This window comes from Sus scrofa, chromosome 12 (genome assembly GCF_054392235.1).
Source record: "Sus scrofa isolate SSC_HxYL_T2T_F1_AM1 chromosome 12, Sscrofa_HxYL_maternal_Yorkshire_Landrace_v2.0, whole genome shotgun sequence".
Lineage (NCBI taxonomy): Eukaryota > Metazoa > Chordata > Mammalia > Artiodactyla > Suidae > Sus > Sus scrofa.
Window position 1 is genome coordinate 27,647,412 of NC_139394.1, and position 22,370 is coordinate 27,669,781.

Genomic DNA, 22,370 nt, shown 5'->3' on the forward strand with positions numbered 1-22,370 from the left:
TTATTCCTTTGAGGATTTCCTGTTGTGGCTCAGCAGTAACGAACCTGACTAGAAACCATGAGTAAGCAGTTTTGATCCCTGGCCTTACTTAATGGGTTAAGGATCTGACGTTGCCAAGAGCTGTCATGTAGGTTGAAGACAGACTCAGCTTGGATCCCAAGTTGCTGTGGCTGTGGCTTAGGCCAGCAGCTGCATCTCTGATTTGACTCGTAGCCTGGGAACTTCCATATGCTGCAGGTGTGACCCTAACCAAAAAAAAAAAAAAAAAAAAAAAAAAAGAAGAAGAAAGAAAGAAATTATTCCTTTGACATGCATCTTTATCTAGGGCCAGTATACTATTTTTCTCTTCAGGGTGCACCTTTGGGGAGGCTGCAGTGGCTGATGGCTTGATGACAGGCCATATTCTTTGTTTACTGAAATGGCAGGCATAGTTTTTTTGTTTTGTTTTGTTTTTTTGCTTTTTAGGGCTACACCTTCGGCATATGTAAGTTCCCACGCTTGTGGTTGAATCAGAGCTGCAGCTGCTGGCCTACACCACAGTCACAGCCACAGCCAAGGCCAAGCCAGATCTGAGCTGTGTCTGTCACCTACACCACAGTTCACGGCAATGCTGGATCCTTAACCCACTGAGCCAGGATAGGGATTGAACCCATATCCTCATGGATACTAGTTAGGTTTGTAATTCTCTGAGCCGCCACCTGTTTTGTTTTGGGGGTTTTTGGGTTGCACCCGGGGCATGTGGAAGTTCTCTGAGCTCGGGATCAAATCCATGCCACCGCAGCTACCCAATCTGCTGCAGTGACAATGCTGTATCCTTAACCTGCTGTGCTACAAGGGAACTCCTATCCACATAGTTTTACACTTACAAATCTATAATCCCTCTGGAGTGATTTTCTTTCAAAGTGGGAGGTTTAGGTGGAGGTTTTTTCTTTCCTTCCTTCCTTTCTTCTTACTTTCTTTCTGCCTATAGGTGCTCCAGCACATTTTTTGAAAAGGCTCCTGATTCTATCCTGTACTTTACCACAGCCATTCCTCCTGCAGCAGGCAATGATTTTTTTTTTTAAATGTATCAGATGATATCATGCCCTGCTCAAAATTCTCCAATGGCTTCCCACCACATCATAATCTTGCTGCTCTCCAGTTGCATTTTCTAGCACTTAATGTCCACTGGCTCTCAGGTAATCTGACTTCAGCAGGTCTATTCTACTGTCACCCCCTGAGAGAGCACACCAGTCAACATTTAAAGTACTCCTTTACCCTACCCCCTCGCTGTGCTTTTTCTCAGTAATATTTACATACTATGATATATTACATGTTAATTTGCTCATTTGTTTATTGTTTGTCTTTATTCCCAACCCCACGAGAAGTTCCAAGAAAGTTTACTGCTATACCCCAGACTCTGAAACAATATCTGACACATAGAAGGTACTCAATAAATAATTTGCTTGACAGGCTGGAAAGAATGAGCAAATGTAAAACGAGGACACTGACTACTTCTAGGTCAGGCGCTAGTTCAGTTTTCACGCAAAGTGTGAGCGCCACCTCTCGGGAAGCCAGTTTGCTCGCGAAAGAAGGAAGTGAGTCACAGATCTTAAAGGGAAAAAAAAGATGGCTGCAGCGTGCGAGAAGAATAGGGAGAAGCCGTACCGGAAGTTGAACTTCAGGAAGTTGCTCCCTTGAACGATATCCGACTGTCGGGAGGAAGCGTAGGCGAGTGGTGTTCTGCAAAATGGGCTCTCCTGCAGCCGATTATGCGCAGAAGCGTTCCGCGCGAGCGGGTGCTAGGAACCACGAGGAGCTGGGGCGTGTTTCCGGTGCGGGTGACAGGCGACGGAGTTGAAGCCCAAGTGCCCGGAGGGGTGAGAAGGGTTCGAGGTCCTGAGAGAAAAGGGAGAAGAGTGGGGTCCAGGGAGGGGGAGGTGAAGAGGTCGGGTAAGTTCCACTCGGAGAAGTGGCCAGGGGGATCGGGTGGGAGGGACGCACCCATTGACAGGTGCAAACCTGTCAGCTCACGTCCCGCGCCACGTGGACTCGGCTTTGTCCGTGGCTGCTTTTCCCATCAGTCCGTGACTGTAAGGGTTGTGCCTTATTTGTTTATATCGAGTGCAGTGCTCAGTGCTTACTGAATGAATGACAGATATGTATCAAGAGTGGGTGTGGGGAACACGTATAGGGACTGCTGTTTGTGGCTCTTTAGCCCCATGTTCTCCTAGGGAATTCATGCTTGTCTGTAGCTTCTATTAGGAGTTCTCCGCCAGTTCTTGGGCCTTGTCTCTTTTTCTTGGAGGTGCAGGGCGGTTATCATTTAAGACATTTTCTTTGCTCTTATTGAGTACTAGGCTCTGTAACTAGGTACTAGGGACAGACACAGAAGTAAATCATCTCTGTATTCAGGGGCAGGCCTGTGAGAAATAAACAGAAAATTCACATATATTGTTAAGGTGTTGTAATAAAAGGCCAACTAAATTATAGGAAGGTAGAGCCAGGAGGTGGTGCTGCTATCCACATAGGGATTGTCTTTCAAGGTGAGGGGACTCCTTTGTCATCTTGTGGAGGCAGAGCAGGTCCTGAGTTGAGACTTCTTATCTGTAAAAGGAAGAGTCTGAAGTAGGTGGTCTCTAGGCTTTCTTCCAACAGATATTACTCATGGCTACAGTTCTCCCACAATCCACCATTTATTGGTTAGTCAGAATATTCATTACATCTTGTGATGTAGCATAAGCTGCAGAGGGTTGGGAAATCTGGATTGTGACCCTCCTTCTGGTACTCCAGATGTGTTTCCTCATTTGTAAAAGAAAAGATTGTAATGAAATAATCTCTAAACTCCTTCCTGTTATAGCATGCTGAGGTAGTAGGTCAAACTGTATTTCATACTGCCTTGTTTTAGACATCACTCACATATTATCACTGTAGTTTCCCTCATCTGGATAATCCAGAAAGATATTCTTTTCTTTTTCTCTTAATACTTCTTGTCTCAGTTCTGCCATAGTATTGGGTACCCAGTAGATGCTTATGTTAGTCCCCATTGTGGCTCAGTGGCTTAAGAAGCCGACTAGTGTCTGTAAGGATGCAGGTTCGATCCCTGGCCTCACTCAGTGGGTTAAGGATACACATTGCCACAAGCTGCAGCGTAGGTCACAGATGCAGCGTGGATCTGGTGTGGCTGTGGCTGTGGTGTAGGCCTGCAGCTGCACTCTGATTCTACCTCTAGCCTTTCTGTATGCTAGAAGGGTGGGTACAGCCCTAAAAATAAAAACAAAAACAAAAAACTGGCTTCTGCACACAAAGGCAAGGAGAGACTGAAGAAAGGCAGACCACTCCAGATTATAGGTGGCAGTTATAATGACCAAGGGAGCTTGAGGTGGCTGCTGTCACCTACCAGAATTTTAAAAGTTATGCATAGAGTCTTTAAATGGGTTTAGTCATCTATTCAGTCCAGATGGTCTCAACAACACTTTACTCTCTCAAGGCTATGTTTTGTCCTTCGAACAGCCCCTACTATGGGGACAGTAGGCAGAGTGTACCTTTCAAAAACAGAGGTGAGGAGCCTCTAGTTGCCTGGGGACGTATTCTCTCCATGACCTCCTCCAATACTCCACCCCTTGCAACTAGCTCTCACAATCTCATCCCCACTCCCCAGATGCATTGTGCCCTGAGAGATCAGCAAAGGGTGGAGGCGGCTCATTTGGCAGCCATCTGATTGCAGTGGAGGCAGATGTCAGAGCAGCATTATAGAGGCATGTGTAAGAGACGCATGGATTAAGACGATTCCCTAAATAATAACAATTTTCTCCTCCAGGAGCCTCATCATCTGAACCATTGATTTACTAAATCCCTTTGTCAGGCAGTAATAATGTCCTGCTTTGGAGGACAGCTTTTGCCATTAAAGATAAAGTGTTCCATAAAGACAGGTTTTGCAGGCTAGTATTTAAGGCTTGCTGGGTGAATTTAGTAAGGGCTTCTCTCTGTGCTATAATGCCCGTCAGGCCAAAGGAGGGGACAAAAATGGTGGCTAAATGATTGTTCCAGTGGGAAACCGAATGTGCCCATCTGGCCTGGAGGAGAGGGAGGTTGGCAGCTCTAGGAACTTGACCTAGTTATGTATGCTATACATGTTGGCCAGGGCAGGCAGCCCTGTCTGGCATGAGGAGATGGAGTAGGCGTGGGATATGCCAGACCAGGACCCCTTCCTTCTCCCCTCTTCAGAGGTGCATGTTCCCTTCCAGGTATAGCACATCTCAACAGGCCAGCTTGTGGCAGGACTGCAGCCTCCCAGTGGAAACTGAGTAATTCCCCCTCACCCAGGGGTGGGGCTTAGTGTTCTCAGCAGCACAGTCCATTGATCCACAGAGAGAGCTGTTTCCCAAGACATTGGGTATCTTGGCAGGGGTCTCTCGTCTGGCATAAAAGGCCACAAGTTCTACTGGTTCATCATTCAAATGTATCAAAGTCTGGGACAGTACTTCAGTCCACCTGGCCAGGGTGGTTTTACTTTTTAGTACTTTATTTATTTATTTATTTATTGTCTTTTTGCCCTTTTCTAGGGCTGCTCCCGCGGCATATGGAGGTTCCCAGGTTAGGGGTCGAATTGGAGCTGTAGCTGCCGGCCTACGCCAGAGCCACAGCAACACGGGATCTGAGCCGAGTCTGCAACCTACATCACAGCTCACGGCAACACTGGATCCTTAACCCACTGAGCAAGGCCAGGGATCGAACCTGCAACCTCATGGTTCCTAGTTGGATTTGTTAACCCTTGAGCCTCGACAGGAACTCCAATTTGTTAGTACTTTAATCTGCTGTTTTACTATTTCATTTTTCTTTCCTGACTGTGGGTCATAGGGGAGATGGGACTTCATTTAATGTCATATTCTTTTCTTTTTTCTTTCTTTTTTTTTTTGCTTTTCAGGGCCACACCCTCAGCATATGGAGGTTCCCAGGCTAGGGGTCTAATCGGAACTGTAGCTGCTAGCCTATGCCACAGGCACAGCCATGCAAGATCCAAGCCATGTCTGTGACCTACACCACAGCTCACAGCAGTGCCAGATCCTTAACCCACTGAGCGAGGTCAGGGATCGAACCTGAAACCTCACGGTTCCTAGTCGGATTCGTTTCCACTGCGCCATGACGGGAACTCCAATGTCATGTTCTTTTGCCCAGTTTTGTACCTCATGACCTTTGAAAGTAACCCACAATTACTGTCTATTCAATAAGGTATCCATACAGGATCTCAGCTACTCTAATCCCATAATGGTGGCAGCCTGGTTTGTGAGGTGACAAGGGAAAGCTTGGGTTAGGCTAGATGCGGTGTCCACACAAACCAAAGCATATTTAGAAGCTTCACCTGGAGGGAGGGGCCAATATAATCAATTTACCAATTCCACACCCATTGGGAGCCCTGGTCAGTGGTCCCAGACTCTTGGCCGTAGTCTTCAATGTTGTTTAGAACACACAGGGCGGGAGTTCCCGTTGTGGCACAGCAGAAAGAATCTGGCTGGGATCCATGAGGTTGCGGGTTCAATCCCTGGCCTCGTTCAGTGGGTTAAGGATCTGGCATTGCCATGAGCTGTGGTGTAGGTTGCAGACTCTCCTCTGCTCCCTTGTTGCTGTGGCTGTGGCATAGGCTGGCGGCCACAGCTCTGATTTGAGCCCTAGCCTGGGAACCTCCATGTGCCGCTAGCACAGCCCTAAAACAAGCCAAAAAAAAAAAGAAGAAGAAGAAGAACACACAAGGCTTTCTCTGATGGTGGCTCAGTAGGTTAAAGATCCAGCATTGTCACTGCAGTGGCTTGGGTTGCTACTGTGGTGCAGGTTCAGTCCCTGGCCTGGGAACTTTCACAAGACATAGGCATGGCCAAAACAAGAAAAAAAGAACACAAAGGACATGCTGTTACTGCATTAATCGAGTCGCTGTATTTCAAGGGCCACCCAGCATCCTTGGTAATATGTCGTCCTCCCCGGGCACTTCAGTGTTCCCTCCTCCTCTGCACCCAGTTTGCTATATCTACTGAAGGGTCCATTGCTAGGACTCATTTCTTTTTTTTTTTTTTTTTTTGTCTTTTTGCCTTTTCTAAGGCCGCTCCCGCAGCATATGGAGGTTCCCAGGCTAAGGGTCTAATCGGAGCTGTAGCTGCCAGCCTACGCCAGAGCCACAGCAACGCAGAATCCGGGCCCTGTCTGCAAACTACACCACAGCTCACTGCAACACCAGATCCTTAACCCACTGAGCAAGGCCAGGGATCGAACCCACAACCTCATGGTTCCTAGTCAGATTTGTTTCCCACTGAGCCATGACGGGAACTCCCAACTAGGACTCATTTCTGGTCTAGGGCAGCAGCTTCCTGATTGCCAGAGGATGTCAGTGCCTTATAAGCCAGGATGTGCAAGACCGGGAGGACTGCCTAAGGCTCTTGCAGGTGAACCCAAATGTCTTTCTACATATCCTGCCCCCACAAAGCTTACTTATGATCATTCACCCCTCATCTTTCTCTTGTCCAGCTATAGGGTTAATCCCTTTAGATGAGCCCAGCTGTCAGTGCAAAGGGTTAATGACCAGGACTCATCAGCCAAACCATTCTGAGTTCATCCCCCTGGAGGCTGCCCTGCGCTCCTCTCTCTGGGCATGTATATACCAGGCACCGTGGGAATTTCCTTCACTCACTCTCTACAAGCCGACACAGGAACGAGGGCAGACCTTTGGAAGATCTACATTCTCTATAGTGCCTGGAGCATCCACATTTCTAGAGACAGGGGGCTGGCAGCAGGGTGCTCCTCTGTTGCAAATAGGTATGCGTCTTAGTGGGGAGGTTGGAGCCATGAGGTTGCCGGTTCGATCCCTGGCCTTGAAGTGAGTCAATAGAACATACTCTCAACCTACCCCTTCAAAGTAAGGGAAGTTTTTTTTGTTTTTGTTTGTCTTTTTTTTTTTTTTAGGGCCACACCCTCAGCATATGGAGGTTCCCAGGCTAGGGGTCCAGGGTTACAGCTGCCAGCCTACACCACAGCCATAGCAACGCCCGATCTGAGCCACATCTGCAACCCACATCACAGCTCACGGCAACACCGGATCCTTCACCCACTGAGCGAGGCCAGGGATCAAACCCACAATCTCATAGTTCCTAGTCAGATTTGTTTCTGCTGCATCATGACTGGAACTCCCACAGGGAAGTTCTTACTCTGATGTACGGTTCCTTCTTGGGAGGCTCTACCTGGAGGAGCGCTGGGTACACTGCTAGAAACTGTTCTGTGGGTTATATTGAGTTTTTGCCCCCTACAGGGCTGGGACCAAATTCCCAGGGATGTTCTCCTCTGTCTCTGCCACAGAGCACAGCCCATACCTTGGGAGTCACAGGTACATCTAATTCAAAATGGTAGCCCCACTGGGAGATGCCCAGAGCTTTAATCTGCTTCACTAGTATTTTTGCCTTCTTAAAGGTGGCTTGCTTCCCAGATCCCCAGTTGCACATATGCCCTCTCTTTACCAGATGGTGTGAGGGATGGAGGCACTGTGCCCGGTGGGGAATAAAAGTCCTCTAAGCCCCCCAAAGCCCTACAAAGGCTTGCACCTCTTTCACATTTCTAGGAGTAGATAGGCTTGCTCCTTCTTAATTACAGCCCTGGAACAACTTGGCTCTTACTCAACAAAAGAACTGCCAAAAACTTTGCCATGGTGCCTGGCTGGGCCTTGAATTTTCTGTGGATTCACCACCCACACTCTTGTGCACGGATGCTCCAGCAAAGCCTGCAGCAAGGTCAAGTCTTCACGTGTTAACGTTCTGTCATCAGTGAAAGGAGCTCGTTTTACTGAAGTGGGGAAGGAGAACAGAGACAGGTCTTGGGCTCTTATCCTGTGGCATATGCTGAGGCTGTGCAGGTAGCCGTGGGGAAACCCACTAGTGCTCCTCCCACATGAAGGCAAGTTGACCTTAATTATCAGAAACCTATGCTTGTCAAAATTTTTCCATAAATCTCCTTGAAGATGAAGTGCTTTTGCAGGAACAGTTTTGCAAAAGCATCAGAGTATTCTTTTTTTAAATTTTTTATTTTTTTACTTTTTAGGGTCACACCCATGGCTTATGGAGGTTCCCAGGCTAGGGGTCTAATTGGAGCTACAGCTGCTGGTGTGGTGACCTATAGCACAGCTCACGGCAGTGCCGGATCATTAACCCACTGATCGAGGCCAGATATCGAACCCAAATCCTCATGGATACTAGCTGGGTTCATTAACCCCTGAGCCAAGGTGGGAACTCCCACTTTAAAACTATAATGAGAGTTCCCCGGTGCTCAGTGGATTAAGAATCTGGCATTGTCACTGCTGTGAATCCATGGCAATCTGCTGCCAAGGCAAAGGTTCAGTCCCTGGCCTGGGAAATTCCTCATGCCATGGGTGCGGCCTCTCCAAAAATAATTAGTTAAAAAAATTATAACTGATAACATTATATCAGGACATAGCAGATTTTTACAAATCTCATACAAATATACCTAAAGAAAGTTTAACATCGCTTTTTTTCCCCTTTTCCTTTCTTTTTAGGGCCACACATGCAGCATCTGGAAGTTCCCAGGCTAGGGGCGGAATTGGAGCTGCAGCTGCCAGCCTACACCACAGCCATCCCAATGCCAGATCTGAGCCGCATCTATGACCTACACCATAGCTCATGGCAACACCAATCCTTAACCCACTGAGTGAGACCAGGGATCAAACCCACATCTTTTTTTGTTTGTTTGTTTGTTTTTGTCTTTTTAGGGCCACACTTGTGGCATGTAGAGTTTCCCAGGTTCAGGGTTGAATCGGAGCCGTAGCTGCTAACCTACACCACAGCCACAGAAATCCCAGATCTGAGCCACATCAGCAACCTACACCATAGCTCACGGCAACACCAGATCTTGAACCCACTGAGAGAGGCCAGGGATTGAACCTGCGTCCTCATGGATGCTAGTCAGATTCATTTCTGCTGAGCCATGATGGGAACTCCTAACATCACTTCTTATTTGACTGTATTTTCCATGTAATTTAATATACCAAATAGGCTAATTAGTTTAATACCTGTCTTGTATTTATTTATTTATTTATTTGCCCTTCCCACTGAGCGAGGTCAGGGATTGAACCCGCATCCTCATGGTTACTAGTCAGGTTTGTTACTGCTGAGCCACAATGGGAACTCTGCAAATTAATTTTGACCATACTCTCTTGAGATAGAAAACATTACCTGTACGTAACATACATGCATAGACATATGAGCATATAAACAGAAACAGAATCCATAGCTTTCACTCCAAAACCTTAGCCCTGAATCAGGTATCCATTCACGTGGCAGAAGCTTTTTACTAATCTTTGTGGAGATGACTAAAAAAAAAGTGTATTTGCCCTCGATGAATAAACTCTGGAGGCTGTGGCTTAGATTTTGTGTGAGGGAGTTCCTAGAGCCGGCTGTGTTTTCACACACACCTCCTCTCCCTTTTTCTTCAGTCTCTGTGGGCAGTCTTTTCGTTAGTTATCTCCTGGGGTGTTTAGACTTCAAAGACATGGTAAGAGTTCCAATTTCAAGGGAGAGAAGAGGAACACAGCTTTTCTCCTTGGGGTATATGTCTCTATTATCCGAAGTCTAGGGTAACTGAACTTTTTATTTGTATTGGGGTTGAACTGCATGGGGCCCTTCACCTGTTTCATTGTCTATCACACAGCATCCTCCCCCTTGTGCGCCTCACTTTCCCAGGGATTCTGCCTCTTAGTGTCCTAATCAGGCTTTGTCACAGCACTTGGACTTTAATCGGCTGCAGCTTGTTCTCTCCTAGCTTTGCCAAGTGGCAGGTTCAGGTTTCCAACTTATTTTATTTTATTTTTGTCCTCTTAGGGCCACACCCGCCAACATATGGAAGTTCCCAGGCCTGGGGTTGAATCAGAGCTGACTGCTGGCCTGCACCACAGCCACAGCAGTGCTGGATCTGAGCCCTGTCTTCAGCCTACACCCCAGCCTGTGGCAATGCCAGATCCTTAACCCAGTGAATGGGGCCAGGGATCGAACCTGCCGCCTCACAGTTTTTAGTCTGATTTGTTACCACTGAATCAAGACAGGTCTCCAACTTATTATCCTGTTCTACCTTGTCCGCCAGCTCCACAGCTGGCAGAGTAGTGGACGCCTTCACGTTATTCTTTAACTTTGGTTCTCCTTCCCTCTGTCTAATTGAGTTTCAGCCTCTAGTTGTGCATCTTTGGCCAGCAGCCTGCCCACCGTAGAGGCCAACCCACTCTGGCAGCCATTCATTTCCCGTCTTTGCTGCTCTGTGTAGTTTATCAAACAAATGTATTAAAGCAGCCTGCATTTTAGGACATCCCTGTTCTCATGTGGGGATCTACAAGCATCAAACCTACGGGCCACCCCTCTGCACGCAGAGGTCGATGGCCAACTTGGGCTCTCACCCAGGGAGGACCCTTTCCCAAGGCCAGTTTCTTTTCTTTCTTTTTTTTTTTTTTTTTTTGTCTTTTTGCCTTTTCTAGGGCCGCTCCTGCAGCAGATGGAGGTTCCCAGGCTGGGGGTCGAATCGGAGCTGTAGCCGCCGGCCTACACCAGAGCCGCAGCAATGCAGGATCTGAGCCGCATCTGCGACCTACACCACAGCTCACGGCAACGCCGGATCCTTAACTCACTGAGCAAGGCCAGGGATCGAACCCGCAACCTCATGGTTCCTGGTCGGATTCGTTAACCACTGCGCCACGACGGGAACTCCCAAGGCCAGTTTCTTCAGGCTCCTGGCCGGTTCACCAAGTGTGCACAAACTGGCCCCTGCACATGAAGGGCAAGGAGAGCCCAAAGAAAGAGGCAGACCACTCCAGATCGGAAGGTGACATTTTTTTTTTTTTTTTTTTTGGTCTTTTTGCCATTTCTTGGGCCACTCCCACAGCATATGGAGGTTCCCAGGCTAGGGGTCGAATTGGAGCTGTAGCTGCCAGTCTACACCAGAGCCACAGCAACGCAGGATCCGAGCCGCATCTGCAACCTACACCACAGCTCACGGCAGCGCCAGATCGTTAACCCACTGAGCAAGGGCAGGGATCGAACCCGCAACCTCATGGTTCCTAGTCGGATTCGTTAACCACTGCGCCACGACGGGAACTCCGGAAGGTGACATTTTTTAATTTTAATTTATTTTTAATTTATTTTTTTGCTTTTTAGGGCCACACCTGCAGCACATGGAGGTTCCCAGGCTAGGGGTCAAATCGGAGCTACAGCCGCCGGCCTACACCACAGCCACGGCATTTTCAGGATCTGAGTCCCATCTGCGACCTACACCACAGCTCATAGCAATGCCGGATCCATAACCCACTGAGCAAGGCCAGGGATTGAACCTGCAACCTCATGGTTCCTAGTCAGATTCGTTTCCTCTGTGCCACGACGGGAACTCCGGAAGGTGACAGTTTTAATAAGCAAGGGAATATACGTGTCAGGCTTGTCTTGGCCAGCTGTGGGGTAAGTAGATCATCATAGCCGCCTATCAGAATCTTAAACTTTCGGAGTTCCCATCGTGGCACAGTGGTTAACGAATCCGACTAGGAACCGTGAGGTTGCGGGTTCGATCCCTGGCCTCGCTCTGTGGGTTAAGGATCCGGCGTGGCCGTGAGCTGTGGTGTAGGTCGCGGACGCGGCTCGGATCCCGCGTTGCTGTGTCTCTGACGTAGGCCAGCAGCTACAGCTCCCATTAGACTCCTAGCCTGGGAACCTCCATATGCTATGGGAGCAACCCAAGAAAAGGCAAAAAGACAAAAAGAAAAAAAGGAATCTTAAACTTTCTGTAGAGGCCTTAACTGGGTTTAGTCACATATTCAGTCCAGATGATCTCATCTTAGCAACACCTGACTCTCTTAAGGCTGCATCCTTGGAACGGCTCCCACTATGGGAACCGTGTACAGAGTGTATATTCCCAGGTCGGGGAGGGGGTGAGAAACCTTCACTTGCCTGGAGGTCCAGCTCATGGACGACTTGGCAGCCGTGTCCTCTGGATTACCTCCTTCACCTGCTTCATAGAAGCTTATTAAGTCAAATGGGATAGAAATTATAGCCCCTTCTTCACTTTGGGACATTAGTTCACAGATGAGAGGACGGAGGCGGAATTAAGTTTTCAGCAGAGAGTGCTGGCGTTGACGTGACAGCCTTAAACCAGTTTTATGGGGTAATCCGCTTGAGGCGGATAATGATGTAAGCAGGATATCCAGGGTGCTCTCATCCCTTCACCTGTCTATCCCCAGGACCATGGCCAGCAGCGAGCGCACCTTCATTGCCATCAAGCCCGATGGGGTCCAGCGCGGCCTCGTGGGCGAGATCATCAAGCGTTTTGAGCAGAAGGGATTCCGCCTCGTTGCCATGAAATTCATGCAGGCAAGTGGACTTCATTCTCCCTATGTCTGTTACTTCATAGTACAGGGGAGCCTCATAGGTGAGCCTCTCCATCTCTTCCCTCCCTTCCTTTTTATTTTTATTTTTATTTTTATTTTTATTTATTTATTTATTTATTTTTGGTCTCTTTTGTCTTTTTTTTAGGGCCACACCCGAGGCATATGGAGCTTCCCAGGCTAGGGGTCCAATGGGAGCTACAGCTGCCGGCCTACGCCAGAGCCACAGCAACGCCAGAGCCACAGCAATGCCAGATCCAAGCCACATCTATGACCTACACCACGGCTCACAGCAACGCCAGATCCTTAACCCACGGAGCAAGGCCAGGGATCGAACGTGCAACCTCCTGGTTCCTAGTCAGATTCGTTTCCACTGTACCACGATGGGAACTCCCCTCCCCTCCTTTTTAGATTTCTCCATTTAGGGTGAACACAAATGTCCTGAAACCTGGAAACTCCTTGGTGACCTGCTATCTCTGCTGAGTCTTAGAACAAAAGCAATTATTTGGGACTATTGGAAATAGCCTCCCTTTTTTCTAAGCAATGGAGAGTTCCACGTATTACTGCAGCACTGTGCCCTCTCTCTCTATCTCTCTCGGTTTTTTTGGCCATGCCTGTGGCGTGTGGACGTTCTCAGGCCAGGGATAGAACCCATGCCACAGCAGTGACAGTGCTGGGACACCAGGGAACTCCAGCACTGTGATCTCTGATTCAAAGCCCTGAGCGTGTTTGAGCTCCCTGTCTTGAGCTTCCTGAGCAGATAATTTTAGAGAACTTTCCCCCTCATTTGAGGCGGGTTGTTTTTCAGCAAAGAAATCATTCCATCATTATTTATCACCCACCTCGTATTTAGCACGATCAGGGCATTTAGAGGGAAGTTGTGGTTTTGCCCTTGGGAAAGCCCACCTGAAACAGCAAAGAGCAGACACACTTGCAAGACACCTACAAAGCAATATTTCAAAAAATGCAAAGGATTGGTGTTCCTTGGCGGTGCAGTGGGTTAAGGAGCTGGCATTATCACTGCTGTGGCTCAGGTCACACAGTGGTGCTGGTTCGATCCATGGCCCAGGAACTTTTGTATGACTTGGGCGCAGCCAAAAAAAAAAAAAAAAAAGGTCGGGGGAGGGTGGAGAGTTCCTGTTGTGGCTCAGCGGGTTACCAACCAACCTGACTAGGATGCTGGTTCAATCCCTGGCCTCGCTCAGTGGGTTAAGGATGTAGCATTGCCAGGAGCTGTGGTGAAGGTCACATACATGGCTCCAGTCTGTGTTGCTGTGGCTGTGGTGTAGGCTGGTGGCTACAGCTCTGATTCGACCCCTAGCCTGGGAACATCCATATGCCATAGGTGTGGTGTAAAAAAAAAAAAAAATGCAAAGGGTTGGTTGGCCAAGAACTCCTGGTCAAAGAGACCTGGCAAATGAGAATTTAAATTTCCAAAGCAAATAAATTAGGAGATCACCTTTTTTCCTATTAAAAGTTAACTTTGGACTTTCCTAGTGCATATTACTTTACTTTTTTTGTGGCTGCACCTGTGGCATATGGAAGTTCTTGGGCTGGGGGTTGAATCAGAACTGTAGCTAGGGCCTGTGCCACAGCCACAGCAATGCTGGATCCAAGCTGCATCTGTGACCTATGCTGCAGCTTGTGGTAATGCTGGATTCTTATCACTCGCTGAGCTGGGGTTCGAACTCACATCCCTGCTGCTTCGGAGACACTGTTGATTCCACTTCACCACAGTAGGAACTTCCGTAGTGCATTTTAAATTTAGTGTGGGTTTTTTTTTTTTTTTTTTTTTTTTGCTTTTTAGGGCTGCCCTCGAGGCATAGGGAGGTTCCCAGGCTAGGGGTCCAATTAGAGCTACAGCTGCCAGCCTATGCCACAGCCACAGCCACAGCAATGCCAGGTCTGAGCCACTTCTGTGACCTACACCACAACTCACATCAATGCCAGATCCTTAACCCACTGAGTGAGGCCAGGGATTGCACCTGCAACCTCATGGTTCCTAGTCAGATTCGTTTCTGCTGTGCCACAACGGGAACTCCAAATTTAGTTTGATTCAAACCTATTTCCTATGTGATGTTTTAGAAAAACTGTGTTAATACAAAAGGAAGTAGACTGATGTTAATGTTGAGGGGAAAGCACGATGGAATGATTAGAGTCAGGTATTGGACAAGCAGTGCTTTCTAGAGAGTTCGTATATTAGATTTTGAAGGTAAAGTGAAATCAGAAGTATTTTTTTTCTTAAAGTTTATTTTTTATTTTTTAATATTTTTTGCTTTTCAGGGCCGCACCCGTGGCATGTGGAAATTCCCAGGCTAGGGGTCGAATTGGAGTACACCACAGCCACAGCAACACAGGATCTGAGCTGTGTCTTTGACCTACACCACGGCTCACAGCATGCCAGATCCTTAACCCACTGAGCGAGGCCAGGAATCAAACCCACATCCTCATGGTTCCTAGTCAGTGTCATTAACCACTGAGCCAGGAAGGAAACTTTTTTTTTAAGTTTGATGGGGTCCCATTGGTTTATTTTATTTTATTTTGTCTTTTTAGGGCCACACCCATGGCATAAGGAGTTTCCCAGGCTAGGGGTTGAATCAGAGTTGCAGCCACTGGCCTATACCACAGCAACTAGGGATCTGAGCCATATCTGTGACCTACACCACAGCTCACGGCAACACCGGATCCTTAACCCACTGAGCGAAGCCAGGGATCGAACCTGTGTCCTCATGGATGCTAGTTGGATTCTGTTTCCACTAAGCCACAACGGGAATTCCCCAAAGTATCGTTGATCAAGTATTTGCCATGTGCTGGGCACATGTGTTTTCTCATCTAGCTCTCATGACAACCCAGAGAGATACTTATTCCTATGTCCATGGTTGTTGGTGATGAGGAAGCTGAGGCTTAGAGAGAGTGAGTAATGTGTGGCTACCTAGTCCATGATGCAGCTGGGATATTTTTTTTTTTCCTTTTCTTTTTCTGGCCTCACCTGCAGCATATGTAAGTTTCCAGGGTGGGATCCATCAGAGCTGCAGCTGCTGGCCTATGCCACAGCCACAGCAATTCGGGATCTCAGCCGCATCCGCAATCTACGCTATAGCTTTTGGCAACACCAGATCCTTACCCCTCTGGGCGAGGCCTGGGGTCTGACCTACATCCTCATGGATACAAGTCCAGTTCTTAACCCGCTGAGCCACAACAGGAACTCTGCCACTGGGTCTCTTGACCCCTAAGTGCATACGTTTTGACCTTTATACTGAGTTTCTTGTCAAGGACATGGACTTGGTGAAATTCTCCACCAAGGAGGAGGGATAGTTGCCATGAGCCTACAGGGTTATGTTAATCTGATGTGGAGCAAAGTGAGGGAAAACCTGAGCCCAGTCCACGCCTCTCCCCCCCTCCCCCCAAAGCCTCTGATCTGTTTTGCAGAGTAAAGATCATCAGAACCAATTAGCAGAATTAAAAGAGTATTCTGGCATTTCTGTCCTGGCTCGGCTCAGCAGTCACGAACCCTACTAGTATCCACGAGGACGAGAGTTCGATCCCTGGTCTTGCTCAGTGGGTTAAGGATCTGGCATTGCCAGGAGCTGTGGGGTAGGTCAAAGATGTGGCTTGGATCTGGTGTGGCGTAGGCTGGCAGCCACAGCTCTAATTCAATCCCTAGCCTAGAAACTTCCATAGGCTGTGGCCCTTAAAAAAAAAAAAAGAGAGAGAGAGAGAGAGAGTACTGTGGTAAGGGAGGGTCATCAGTGTGTGTGAGGAGACTACCCCTTGCAGGTCTGCATTTGGATTGAACGGGATGGGTCAGGGTGAAGGCTAACACAGAGTGATCCCATCGCTGTGTCATTTGGCAATTGACACTCAAATGGGGGCTGAATGATAGGATGTTCAGGCTGTGGCTTTCGGCAGCAACCCTCCCACATTTGTGTGTATTACCGAGGTGTGTGATGTGCCATGCGCTGCAGCCCCACAGAACTGGGAAAACTAATGGACCTCTTTAGACCCTTAACACGTATGTCTGCGGTGGGGACGAGAGAACACAAAAGAGTCGAGCTGGCCTTGCTGAGCAGGTGGTTTGCTCTCTCGTTAACTTGATTTGTTCCCAAACACCAGCCTTTTGACATGAAAGATTGTAATTCCCTCTTATGTCAAATTACTTACTGCCAGATGTCACGTACTTTTGGGTGGTTGGTAGGTAACTGTGGGAACTGCGTAATCTCCTCACCGGGCCTTTATTCTCTAAATAAATGTGAAGAGAAATGGAGCTCCTTGGGGGTACAGTGGGTTAAGGATCTGGCGTTGCCACTGATGTGGCTCAGATTGCAGCCGTTGAGACGTGAGTTCAATCCCTGGCCCAGGAGCTCGCACATGCCGAGGGTGTAGCCAAAAAAAAAAAAAAAAAAATTCCATGGCTGGATTCAGTTCTAATGTTCTATAATTTTATCCTGATCAATCCAGGCTGGCAAGGGGAAAACTGGTATAAAGCTGAAGCACTTTTAGTAACTGTCACTCCTTCCCTGTAGTAAAGTCAAGAGTTGGGTTGTAACAGTTGGTTGTTCTGTTACAACAAGTGAGCTAAGAGCTCACATTTCAAACAGCAGGACGGGTAAGTGGGAAATAATCACAATTCTCATTCTCTATCCTGCGGAATAGGCTTCCGAAGACCTTCTCAAGGAGCATTACATTGACCTGAAGGACCGTCCCTTCTTTGCTGGCCTGGTGACGTACATGCATTCAGGGCCAGTGGTTGCCATGGTGAGTGGACATGTGTGGGATGCTGGCGTGAATGACTCAGTTGGGAGGGAAGAGGGAATGTTGCGATTCCTGCTTCTGATGCCAGAGGATACGGAGGCTGGGGCGTTGGACATTTAGGATGTGAGTCAGCTCTCTGAGTCACCAAAGACAAAATACATTTGCTTGGGGAACTGAAGACTCACATGCGGAGCGGTCAGAAGAAATCTGCCTGATTGTAAGCTCCTGGAGGGCAGGGAGACGGTTTCTTGTTTAAAGCAGTGATTCTTCTCTGAGTATGTATTGGTTGTAATCTTTGTGCCAGCCTCTTTTCTAGGCCTTAGGGACACAGTCAAGAATGAGACAAAATAGGTAATGGTTTTCATAGCTTTCCTTGCCTACATTTCTTGAACAGGGAGGATGGGCAGATCATAAAGAAACCTAATATACATATCTGCTAATGATTAGTGATAGCTGAAATAGGATGAATGAAATAGGATATTGTGATAGCAAGTGACCACTTTAGATTTGGCGGTCAAGCAATGTGATTTTTATGCTGAGATCTTAATGATAAGGAGCCAGCCTTGCACACATTTCACAGTGAAGAGCAGTCTCAGCCATGAAAATAGCATGTGCAAGGGACCTGGGGTGGAGGAGTTTTTGAGGTACAGAAAGAAGTTTGGGGAAGTTCCCGTCATGGCGCAGTGGTTAACGAATCTGACTAGGAACCGTGAGGTTGCGGGTTTGATCCCTGCCGTTGCTCAGTGGGTTAACGATTCGGTGTTGCCGTGAGCTGTGGTGTAGGTTGCAGACGCGGCTCAGATCCTGCATTGCTGTGGCCCTGGCATAGGCTGGTGGCTACGGCTCCAATTAGACCCCTAGCCTGGGAACCTCCATATGCCGCGGGAGCGGCCCAAGAAATAGCAAAAAGACAAAAAAAAAAAAGAAGTTTGGAGTAGTGGAAGCCTGGCAGGTAAAAGGGAAGGTTGGGTTCCCTTTTACGCATAAAACTCTCATCGATGGGTTCAGAGGCACAGGCAAAGAGGCCAGATCATGTAGGAATGGGAAGCTATGGGAAGTTTTTTACATTTTGGTGTTTTATTTTTTAATTTTTTATTTATTTTATTTTTTCCTATTTTTATGGCTGCACCTGTGGCATACGGAGGCTCCCAGGCAGGGATTGAATCTGAGCTGCAACTGCTACCTAAGCCACAGCTGTGGCAATGCTGGATCCTTTAATCCACTGCCCAGGCCGGGGACTGAACCAGCGCCTCCGCAGCAACCTGAACTGCTGCAGTCACATTCTTTTTTTTTTCTTTGCTTTTTAGGGTCGAGGCATACAGAAGTTCCCAGGCTAGGGGTTAAACTGGAGTTACAGCTGCTGGCCTACGCCACAGCCACAGCAACACTGGATCCAAGCCATGGCTGCAACCTACACCACAGGTCATGGCAATGCTGGACCCTTAACTCGTTGAGCGAGGCTAGGGATCCAACCCATAACCTCATGGATACTAGTTGGATTCGTTTCTGCTATGCCACAACGGGAACTCCTGCAGTCAAATTCTTAACCCACTGTGCCATGATGTTAACTCCTACACTTGGCGTAAGGCCCACTCTGGGAAGTTCTCACCGTGGTGCAGTGGGTTAAGAATTCAACTGCAGGAGTTCCTGTTGTGGCTCAGTGGGTTAAGAACCTGGCGTAGTGTCCTTGAGGATGCAAGTTTGGCCCCTGGCCTTGTTCAGTGGATTAAGTATCTGGCATTGCTGTAAGATACAGTGTAGGTCGCAGTTGTGATTCAGGTCCAGCATTGCTCTGGCTGTGGCATAGGCTGGCAGCTGCAGCTCTGACTCACCCTTTAGCCTGGGAACTTCCATGTGCTGCAGGTGTGGCCATAAAAAGGAAAAAAAAAAAAATGTGATTGTAGCAGCTTGGGTCACTGTGGAGGAATGGGTTCTATCACTGGCCCGGGAACTTCTGTGTGCTGTGGTTTTGGCCAAAAAGATTTATCAAGAATGGATTGTAGAGGAGTTCCCATCATGGCTCAGGGGTTAAGGAATCTTACTAGCATCCATGAGGACACAGGTTTGATTCCTGACCTTGCTCAGTGGGTTAAGGATCCAGCGTTGCCGTGAACTGTGGTGTAGGTCACAGATGCAGATTGGATCCTGTGTTGCTGTGGCTGTGGTGTAGGTATAGTTCTGATTAGACCCCTGGCCTGGGAATCTCCATATGCTGTGGGTGAGGCCCTAAAAAAAAATATATATATATATGTAATGGATTGTAGAAAGGGCAGGGAAACCAGTATTTTCAGTGCTAGAACACGTCAATGCTCCATAAATGAATGAATCTCATTTTAAGGGGGCTTTTTCTTTTTTTTTCTTGAATTAAGTTTCTACTGAGATTGGTTTTCTTCCTTGACCATATCTTCTTTTGTCCTTGGAGGTCTGGGAAGGGCTGAATGTTGTAAAGACAGGTCGAGTGATGCTTGGGGAGACCAACCCTGCAGATTCCAAGCCTGGGACCATCCGAGGGGACTTCTGCATCCAAGTCGGCAGGTGGGAGTTGGTGCATTTTACCCTTTGCTAAATAAATTCCAAGTTAGGTGCCATAAGAATTTGTTTCTGAAACTGGGGATAGATATGATACCATATACTGATCAATTTGGAATCAGATTTTTTTCCATCTTAAATTGGTGTTTGGCTTGGCAGGCTCTCTGCTCGGTCATCAACATCACTGGTTGCCCCTCTGCTGTGAGAGCAGAACCTGGTGCAGTGGACTTTGCTGGCCAGAGTCCTTCCTGAAGGCTGCCACTGCTTGCATCAGTGTTGCTAGAAGGGATGGAGGTGGGGAGGGCATTTCCTAATTCCCTGGTAGTCATGGGTTTTTTGCTTTTGACATGGAATAATGTACATGGAGCTTTGTTTTTTTCCTACTCCAGTGATTGTTGGCTTTCTAGCAGTGGGAATGAGGGGAGCTTCTGGGCAGTTTAGTCCTTCTGGTCTTGGTAATTTCGGCCTTCTCTTTGTCCATCCAGAAACATCATCCATGGCAGTGACTCTGTGGAGAGCGCAGAGAAAGAGATTGGCTTGTGGTTTCACCCTGAGGAACTGGTAGATTACAAGAGCTGTGCTCAGGCCTGGATCTACGAGTGACATGAAAGCAGACCGCAGCGCTTGTCCCATTCCATTTCTCCTCTCTCCCACGGGCAGGGGACCAGGCTCTAGCAAATCGAGTTATTTCTGAGAACTTCCTTTTCATCTGGAGGGGAACTCTTGGAGCTGTGAGTGCTCCCTGTACAGTGTTATGTGCTACCATCAGATTAAAATGTTTCATCGCAAGGAAGGAGTCTCTGAGATGACTCTGTCTTGTCGTGTTGCTTTGTATTTTTTTTTTTCCTTTTCACCTACTCTGGCCTACCTGAGCTATAATAAATAAATTAATTAATTAAAAACTTTTATGGCTGCACCCATGGCACATGGAAGTTCCTGGGCCAGGGACTGAATCCAAGCCACAGTTGTGCCTCACGCTGCAGCTGTGGCAACTTTGGATCCTTTAACCCACTGCGCTGGGCTGGGGATTGAACCCACACCTCCACATTGACCTGAGCTGCTGCAGTCGGATTCTTAACCCACTCTGCCACAGTAGGAACTCCCTGAGTTATAATTTATAATTTTATAATTTATACATTTATAACTTATAAGGTATTTATCTGAGAGTGTAAATAGTATATAAATTATTTATATTGGCCTGAGAGCTCACACATACACACACACACTCTTTATCTGTCCCTCTTGTCCCTCCTGTCTTCCATCCATTCTTGGCACTGAACCAGTCAACAGCTATCCGTCAGGGATCTGCTAGGTTGCCAAGACTGTACTATGCATTGAGGATTCACTGGAAATAAAAGATAACTTTTCCTGGAGTTCCTGTCATGGCTCAGTGGTTAACGAATCCGACTAGGAACCATGAGGTTGCGGGTTCGATCCCTGGCCTTGCTCAGTGGATTAAGGATCTGGTGTTGCTGTGAGCTGTGGTGTAGGTTGCAGACTCGGCTTGGATCCCGAGTTGCTGTGGCTCTGGCATAGGCCGGTGGCTACAGTTCCGATTCGACCCCTAGCCTGGGAACCTCCCTATGCTGTGGGAGCGGCCCTAGAAATGGCAAAACAAAACAAAACAAAACAAAAAGATAACCTTTCCTGCTCTTGAGAAGATCTTAGGGAATTCAGTTGCTGGGCGAGTGTGAGAAGTTGTAGCTTCTCTAAAATAGAAAAGCTAGGAGCTCTTGTCATGGTGCAGCAGAAACGAATATGACTAGCAACCATGAGGTTGCAGGTTCGATCCCTCACCTTACTCAGTGGGTTAAGGATCTGGCTGGCGGCTACAGCGCTGATTAGACCCCTAGCCTGGGAACCTCCATATGCCGCGGATTTGGCCCTAAAAAGACAAAAGGCAAAAAAAAAAAAAAATAAAGCTATGTGGATAGTGGATCTGGCTTTCTGGGATGACCTCAAAAGAAGAAAGAGATATCCTGTAAATCATTTTGATTTGTTATGATACTGATTTGGTTGCTTTAACTGGGATAAGATGGAAATTATTTATTTAAAATCTCAAACTGGAGCTCTATCATAAAGCACTATGACTAGTTAGTAATACTGTACTGTATATTTGAAATTTGCTAACAGGGTAGATCTTAAGTGTTCCACAGAAAAAAAAATAAAAAAGGAAAAGAAAATGGTAACTATGGGAAGTGATTGTTATGTGAAGTAGCTTGATTGTATCACTTGCAGCTAGATACAGCCACGAGATTAAGTTCTGGCCAAAGAGATGTGAAAAAGCAAAGGTGGTAAATTCAAGGTTGTACCTTTGAAAGGAAGGGATAATCCTACTTCCCTTCCCAACTTGATGGAAGGCGGATGTTGGGGTGGTAACTGTCTTGAACTGGCTTGAGGGAACCAAGTCCCTGGAGCACCTCAAGGATCAGAACCTTCACCATCACCCATCACCACCTCTATGTAACTGCTGGGATCCCCCCTCCCCACCCCAGTTTTTTTTTTTTTTTTTTTGTCTTTTTGCCATTTCTAGGGCCGCTCCTATGGCATATGGAAGTTCCCAGGCTAGGGGTCAAATCGGAGCTGTAGCCACCGGCCTACGCCAGAGCCACAGCAACTCGGGATCCGAGCCGCATCTGCAACCTACACTACAGCTCAGGGCAACACCGGATCCTTAACCCACTAAGCAAGGCCAGGGATCGAACCT

The 22,370-nt window shown here is 47.6% G+C and overlaps 1 protein-coding gene across 5 annotated transcripts; it reads left to right on the forward strand.

Annotated features, from left to right (window-relative positions):
- The first annotated feature begins 1,772 nt into the window (after positions 1–1,772).
- Positions 1,773–20,467, forward strand: NME1 (NME/NM23 nucleoside diphosphate kinase 1). 5 transcript variants are annotated; one of them, XM_005668931.4, is made up of 5 exons: positions 1,773–1,859; positions 12,239–12,368; positions 17,036–17,137; positions 19,557–19,669; positions 20,149–20,456. In XM_005668931.4, exons 2-5 carry the CDS (start codon positions 12,243–12,245, stop codon positions 20,264–20,266), a joined length of 459 nt encoding a protein of 152 aa, XP_005668988.1. In that variant the 5' UTR covers positions 1,773–1,859; positions 12,239–12,242; the 3' UTR covers positions 20,267–20,456. The 5 variants fall into 5 exon arrangements, with proteins under 5 accessions (XP_005668988.1, NP_001191688.1, XP_084838672.1 ...); NM_001204759.1 differs by having other exon boundaries at positions 1,840–1,932; positions 20,149–20,467; XM_084982546.1 differs by lacking the exon at positions 1,773–1,859 and adding an exon at positions 6,326–6,413.
- The last annotated feature ends 1,903 nt before the right edge of the window (positions 20,468–22,370 follow it).